Source organism: Arvicanthis niloticus, chromosome X (assembly GCF_011762505.2).
Source record: "Arvicanthis niloticus isolate mArvNil1 chromosome X, mArvNil1.pat.X, whole genome shotgun sequence".
In the NCBI taxonomy this organism is placed as follows: Eukaryota; Metazoa; Chordata; class Mammalia; order Rodentia; family Muridae; genus Arvicanthis; species Arvicanthis niloticus.
Window position 1 is genome coordinate 13,375,064 of NC_047679.1, and position 8,130 is coordinate 13,383,193.

An 8,130-nucleotide genomic window follows, 5' to 3' on the forward strand; every position below is an offset into this window, starting at 1 on the left:
ACACATGAGGCCTAGTAACTAGGTAAGGCCTAGTACATATAGTGGATAAAATAGGCCCATGAGGCCTAGTAACCAAAGGAACTATAGTAAAGATGTGAGGCCTAGTTAGAAACTGAGTCCTAGATCTGGTAAGTATGAGAGGCCTTGGAAGCATGGGAGGCATGGGAAATGTAGGAGGACTGGCAAGATTAATGGGCATGGTAAGCATAGGAAATCTCACAAACATAGGGAGGCTCATCCATCATGGTAATCTTAGAAGCCAAAGAAGTCCTAGTAAACATGGTAGGCCTACTAAGCATAGGGGTCTTGCATAATGTTAGAGGCCTAGTAAAGCTGGGACATCTGTTAAACATGGGAAGCCTGTTAAACTGGGGAGGCCTGGAAAGTTTAAGAGGCCTACTAAATATGAGTAGGCTGGCAAACCTGGGGAGTCCTAGTAAGCATGGGAGTCCTAGAACCCAAGGAAGACCTGGAAAGCTTGAGAAGCTTTGTAAGGATGGATGGAGCAATAAACAAGGGAGGGCTGGTAAGCCTGGGAAGCCTAAAAAGCTTAGGGGGTCTGACCAGCATTAGTAGCCTGGTGAATATGGGTAGCCCTAGTAAGCATCGGAATCCTCAACCCCAAAAATGATGAGGAAAGCATTAGAGACCTAGAAAGATTGGGAGGTCTGAAGATATATCAGAAGAATGATAAGCCTTGGAGGCCTGGAAAGCATAGCAGGCCTGATAACAATGAGAAGCATCCAAGCAAGGGTAGACTCAGAAAAATGGGAGTCCTAGTATGAACGGGGTGGGGGGGCTGATAAACACAAGGGGCTTGTTAGACTGAAACTCTTGGAAAAATTAGGAGGACCAATGAATAAGAGAAGCTTAGCCAGCCGGGCAGTGGTGGCGCACGCCTTTAATCCCAGCACTTGGGAGGCAGAGGCAGGCGGATTTCTGAGTTCGAGGCCAGCCTGATCTACAGAGTGAGTTCTAGGACAGCCAAGGCTATACAGAAAAACCCTTTCTCGAAAAACCAAAAAAAAAAAAAAATCACTTTGTTTCATTGATTTTTATGTCTACTGTTAACCTGGTATCGCTGAGTTCTCATTATTGGAACTTTGACATCATAGAGTACGAACCTCTCAACTATTCTCTTTATTAACTTTATTCTATATAATTTGGGTCCCTTGAATTTTCTTGTAATTGAAGGATTCCCTCTCTTAATTTCTGCAAAGCAACAAACTCATGCTGTTAAAGGATTTCCATTTAATCCTTAAATTACTTTGGACAATATTAGAATACTAACAATATTTCATTTCCCCCAGAGAAACCCTGTCTCAAAAAACAAAAACAAAAACAAAAAAAAGAAGCTTAGCCATAATTATGAGGCCTAGTAAACAGGGAAATCCTAGAACCCATGGAAGACAAGAAAAACATGGAAGGCCTAGAACTAATTGTTGACCTTGTATGCCCTGGAAGCCCGGGAAGCTTAGACCTGGAGAACATGATTAGCCAGGCAAAAACAGAAAGGCTTACTAACTATAGCAGTCCTATAACCCCAGAAAGACCTGGAAATCTTGGAAGGACTAGTAAGGATGTGTTTTCTATAAATGTGGGAGGCCTGGTAACCATAAGATGCATAGGAAGCATGGGAGACCTGGTAAACAAAATTCTTGGATGGCAGGTTAGGCCAGGTCTACATATGGGAAGCCTGGTTAGTGAGAGGCTTAGTATTCATGGACACTCCCAAACCATGGAAAACCTAGAAACCACTTGAGGCCTAGTAGCCAAGTGAGGCCTAGTAATCATGTGAGGCCTGGTAAGCGACTGAGTGCTCTTAACCAAGGGAGGCCTGGAGAACATGGAAGGCCTTGTAACCAGGTGGATCCTAGTACCCTGATAGGCTGGTTAAGTATGAGAGGATTGGAAAGCACTGGAGATGTGATAAATATTTCAAGCTCCCTTAACCTGGGAGGACTGAAAGGCTTTTTCAGTACCTGGCATTCATGGAAGGTCAAGTAATGATGGGTAAGTGGAATATCCATATGAGGCCTGAAGACATTTGGGCACTAATAACCGTAGGTGAAGCCTAGTAACCTGAGGAGGCATCATAAGCACATGAAGCCTAGTAACCAAGGGAAGTATGGTAAAGACCTTGAAAGGACAACTCTCAGCTTCATATAGAAAAGAAGCAAGCAAGCAAATAAACAAACAAACAAAACAAAACAACTCAGGATAGCTAAAACAATCCTGAATTAAAAAGGAACTGCTAGGAACTCTATTCCCAGTACAGTTAGACCACCAAGCTATAGTAGTAAAAACAGCATGGCATTGGAACAGAACCAGCCACATTATTGATCAAGGGAACTATGTATAGGGACTTTAAAAGTTGGATTAAATGAATTTTGTACCATATCATGGTTATGAATCTATGAAGATCAAGGAAGGGTTGGAAGGTTATGGCTTAAAAGTGATGTGTTTGAGTATCATGCTGACCAGAGGAAGAGTTGTGACAGCTTCTACAATCATGTGAGAGTCCAGGCTCTGGAAATGGCTGTTGGAGGTTATCTTGATTATGTGAAGTGACTTGGGAAGACCTATCTATCCTGGGTGGCACTATTCCTTGACTCTGATCCTGAACTCCATACAATGGAGAAAGTTAGCCCAGTGGTTGCATAAATGTCACCTCTTTCTACTGTAGGTGTGATGTGACCAGCTTCTTCAACCTCCTGCCACGGGAGCCTGGAAACTCAAAGTATTAGATAAAATAAACTATTGCCCCGAAGGTGCTCTCATAAGGTTTATTTTTAAATCACAGCAACAGGAAAAACACTAAGGCAGAGAAACTGAACAGGATACTGTGAAACAGCTCATAAATTGATAGCCAGGTAGCGTAAAGGTCTAGTTTTTATTTCCTAGTATTTACAATTACATGGATAAACAAATACATTATGAGGGAACATATATTTATATGTAAACATATTGCATATATAACTCACTTGCTTATGGAGAATGACATGATATTTAATTATAAAATAGATATCTGTTTGTGTGCATGTATAGTTAGAGATACTAAGCAGTAAGTGCTATCCAAACCTAAACTTGACACTATTTGGTTATCTGAAAGCCTACACCAACAGTGACTAATCTCAATCATTCCTTTTTAACCAATGATTTACATCTTATTATATCAGCATAAAGAAAGCAATGGTTCACAACTGTTTCAGCAATGGAGTGAATTTTATTTTGTCACCACATTAGCTAGGGCCAAATCTAATTAACAAGTTCATTGGGATGTTTTCCTTGCAAGTATAGTCTCTTATTCCCATTTGAAGCTTGACTCTTAGTGGTAAGTGAAAATCAGAAGAGTAGCTTCATTAGAATTGGTTTGACAAATACTTGGTTGGAGGTAAAAGTTTTCTTCAGAAATACAAGGAAATAAGGTGATGATGGGAAGCAGTCACTTGTGGTGGTATTAGACTCGCAAGAATTTTCAATTTGTTGTTGGTCTTCTTCACTGTATTTATGACACAGCCTTCAGATTAAATGAGCCGTTCAATGTTTGCAAAATGCTCATAGGGTCTAATGATTGACAAGATTACTTGTTTTCTGCATTTGCTAGGTTTACGAACAGGAAATTGCCAAATATATACAAAGGGAAGGTTAGAACTTCACTATCCAATTTCATTACAATTTGTTCCTCATTATATTCAAAGGGAAGAATTTTATAACCTGTTGTTTTCCTGAATGTTACTTTCTCGTTGGAATCAAAACACACCAAAGTTATTCTGTATAAGACGTTTCGGATATGGTTTTTGCAGGCAGAACCATCACACTCCTGACACCTTTGCCTGAATATTACACAGTGGTTGTTAAAGGTGACACGTAGAGGAAAGCCAAATCTGCAAGCTAACCACTTCCAAGTGTATCTACCATCTTTGGGGATTATTTTCCCGCACCTCATGGTGCACTCTTCAAGTTCTTCTTCATTGATGGCTTGTGGTCCAATTGCTCCATATTCTTGTGCTTGCATCAAAGTCAGCCACTGTTGTTTATAAATGGGTGACAACCATTCCAAAGGTATTAGACGATCTTGTTCAAGGATGCTTGTGGAGGCCAAGTCGCAGATAATGTGCTGAAACCTCAGTTTTTTAAACACTGGTTGAAATATTAGTCCTTCTTCACTTTCAAGAAAACTGTTGTCATCAATACATTCCATGTAGTTGGAAAGCCAGCTGTTGGTATGATCTAAAAGCTGTATCATGGTTCCATTCCAGCATGGATTAAGATGGAGGAACATCCATGTTTTCAGTGTGGTATATACATCGATCTCCTTTTGCAACACTAATAAGTCAGAAGATGACCCAAGAAGATACATCAACTTCATATCTACTTCCCTGTAAAGTGCCACACTTGGATGTATCATCAAATTATATAGAAGCCATTCAAAGCATCTGGTCTTTACAACTTTTAATCTGTAGGTTTCTGCTGCCATATAATAGGAGCATACAGTGTTCCTATTGATGGTTGTCTTCATGGTCTCCTCACACTGCCAAATTACTCTATCCACCTGAAGCAGGCATGCTGCCGCCAAAACATGAGGAACTTCCACAGGTGTTAGTGACAAATCCTCGTCCGTGTACAAAGAACCAAACACAAAGTGCAGAGATCTGGCATCAATATCCTCATTCTTAATGACCAGTTTAATAACAATATTGTGTGATTCTTTCCAGGTACCTTTGAGCACGTTAGCAAAGTAGCCCGACTGACACAAAAATACTTTGTGTAAACACCATGTTCTTCGGCGAGCACGGATTTTAATATCGCTGTCATTCCCATTCAAAAATAAATTTTCGTAAGCATAATTAGATGAGATCTTAGCCCTTTTCCTGTAGATGTAGTTGAGAACTTTATGTAGACTCATACCCTGGTTTTGAGGTCCATGGATGTCAGAGCTTGGTGCCAAATTCTCCGATGTGCTCAGTTTTCGCTTGCGACTGCCAGACAGGCAACTGGGGCCAGCTGTGACTTCTTCTGGCTGTGGCTCCACTGGACTGGATTCCCTGCATTTCAAGACCCTGCTGGTTAATAGCCCCATTGATGAAACTTGCTAGAATAGACTCTCGCAGAGGCTCCTTGGTCCTAGCATTGCTGTACTCTGCCAATCCTGCCCAGTGTCCCTGGATTTTTCTACTAAAGCCTCTGACATCACAGAGAAGGCAGGGCGTTCTTCATTGTCCACGTGTGCCCTGCCTGAGCACAGGCCCCGCCCCCCTGGTAGCAAGCCCTTTAAAAACTGTGAAGTGCAACCAATCCTGCTTTTCCCTTCCTTGCCCTCCTCCCTAACCCTCCTCCCTTGCACCTCTGCCCCACTGTCCTCCCCTCTCCCTTTCTCCCCTCCTCTTCTCCTCCCTTTCCTTATTGAAAATTCAGCTTATTGTAAGCTGAATTTTTTTTCTGTAAAGAGAACAACCAGGCCCAAACCATCCTCATGTGTGTTTAAGATTGTACAAATTTCAACTCCTGCCCCTGGACTATGAGAGAGCACTCAAATGTCAGTAGTATTGAAGATAGTCACTTACCAACAGCTTTTAGTAATCTAAACAGTAAACATTGTTACTGCTTATTTTATCATTAATCTTTTTTCCTTACTATGAATGACAAGTATTAATTTCATGCAAGTAGTTGTATGCATATGTCAAACATTTCTGTGGACACTTTGCCTACTCATATATAGATTTAGAAACATTGTTTTCTAAAGTTTCACCAATTTGTTTAACATGTATATGTTTGCCTGGCTTATGTTTTTGTATTACTGATTTACATTTACCAATCAACTTTCTATGGGACTCCTTACTGTAAATACATTGCAATTCATAAGAAACCAAATCAAATTTTTAAATATTTCTTTTTATGCCTCTGTGCTGGCAAACCAATGCCAGAGCCTGGTCAGCAAAGACTAGTGAGGCAGAGCTCTGTGAACAAATGCCAGATGCTCCTCCCACTGTCTGTGCAGTCAGTGTTATATTGTTTCTTAATACCACCTCTCCCCTCAACTGTCTGCTTCTGCAAAACAATCTTCTTACCTGTGTCTGCTTCTGCAAACCATCCTCTCAACTGTGTCTGCTTCAGCAAAACATCATTGTACGATTCTGTCCCAGCAAATCATCATATGATGTACATGAATTTCCAAAAATACAGAAATCTCAAATTCATAATAGTTTGAGACGTAATAAAATTGTTGCATTCCTTAACTTGTTTGCTTTTAGTCATACCGAGATGACGTCACTAGAATAATCTGTGAGAACAGTGAAGATCTCACCACACTAAATGTTATTGGGAACTATGATCCCAACTGTGTTAGTATCAATATTGGCTTGTTGCAACCTAAGCTTTTTCCCGACTCAAGGGCCACCTCTTTTTAATTGATCTTTCTTCTCTAATAGCTTCCCAGAAATGCTTAAGTTGTGAAAGTATTTGTTCTCTCAGAAGCATATTAATTATACAATCATTAATATAAATATCTCACCTATGGGAAAAATTTAATCAGAGATAGGACAGAAAAGCTGGTGAGGATGAGGGGTTAACTAAAGCTAAGGATATATTTCAAAAGCCATATGGAAACTTCTGCTTTATAATACAATTCAAAAGAAGTCTCAAAAGACAGATTTAGCAGGTAAATGGCCTGTATGTCTACGTGATGCTGCTTCTGAAATCCAAGCCCCCCCCCCAAAAAAAATCCTAATGTCAGCTATGAGATACTGCTATATGAAATTTTATTCAGGAAGTCCCCAGAAATCTCGAATATAATCCAAGTTCTTTCCACTCTTTCTGTTTGCCCAGCATAACTATCTGATAAGACCCTGCTTCAAAAGACAATCACAAGTTGATTGCAAAATGTAGAGGAATTAAGTTGTAATGGAGCTGAAATCTTCCTTCCAGCTAGTTAGCTTTCATAGTACTGGACTGTGCTATGCAGGATGCTGGCAGAGTAATGACATCAGCAGTCTTACCCAGACATGAACCTTATGATGTGCAATACCGCTCTGCCTGCCAACAAAAGATGTGCCCACCTACACAACAGTGGTGTGACTGTTATGGGATAGCCAGTGTGTCTCTGATTGTATTTGAGGCCAATTCCACAAGAGGATAGAAAATGACTTTGGCCCTAGGGGAGAATGCACTACTATTGTTTACATAAACTGTCATGGTGTCAAGCTCACTTGTAAGGATCTATATTGATAACCATGGGGAAATGCTACTTTCAGAGAAGCCCTTTTTGCAATAAACAGCAGTGAGGAACAATATGCATAACTGCTCATCAAAGCCTGATAACGAGAGATGGTGGAATGGTATTAATGTCTCGTTTAGGCACGAACCCTCATGGATCCTCACAGAAGAAAGGAGCAGAAGGAATGTACATGCTGGGAGATAAGGACAATGGCTATGAAATCTGTTTTTTCACTACAGGACAACCAGGACAACCATGAGTTCACAACACCTGTGAGTATATACAAAGTCTACACGTGACTCAAAGCCTCTCCACAGTAACTCATGGGCCGGGAAGGGACCCATTCAGCTTTGCCCTCCTTTGGTGAAATATTAGCTACTGCTGGGTTCTGAGTGAGAGAGAGAGTCATTATCTTCCATATATCCATTGAGCCCTGCCCTGCATCTAGTCTCTAAGAGAGACTTTCTAACTCATGGCAATACAGATAACCCTTGTTAAACTCTAGGGTTCACAAACACAAAGAAACAAAACCAATGTCTGAAACAGGTCTAGGGGTAGGAAAGGGTTGGTAGAAGTGGGAGTGAGACCAAAAAGGTTAGAGGTATTACAGGAATCTTGATATTATGCATGCATGTACAGAAATATCAAAAAATAATAAGTTTTTCAGTAAGGAGAACACTTTCACTCATGAGTTGGACATTAAGAATATCATGTCTCCAATTTTCAATGTGGTTTTAAATTTGGATGTAGGGGTTTCTTCTTGAATCACCAGTGTCAGAAGAAAATAGGAGATCATTTAACCAATAGCATACACCACTCAATCAAAGTGTGTTCCCTCACTCCACATCCTCTCCAGCATGAGCTGTCACTTGGGCAGCTGATCTTAGCCATTCTCACAGGATAATATGAAGTAC

General features: G+C 40.6%; 1 protein-coding gene across 1 annotated transcript; it reads right to left on the bottom strand.

The window, feature by feature from the left end:
* Nucleotides 1-3,302: 3,302 nt before the first annotated feature.
* Nucleotides 3,303-5,108, bottom strand: LOC117694430 (germ cell-less protein-like 2). The gene has a single exon (XM_034485328.2). The coding sequence runs from the start codon at nt 5,081-5,083 to the stop codon at nt 3,584-3,586; it is 1,500 nt and encodes a 499-aa protein (XP_034341219.1). The 5' UTR covers nt 5,084-5,108; the 3' UTR covers nt 3,303-3,583.
* Between the last annotated feature and the right edge of the window lie 3,022 nt (nt 5,109-8,130).

Excerpts from the sequence above, each read along its gene's own strand:
- LOC117694430 (XM_034485328.2), bottom strand. The coding sequence starts at position 5,083 with ATGGGGCTATTAACCAGCAGGGTCTTGAAATGCAGGGAATCCAGTCCA.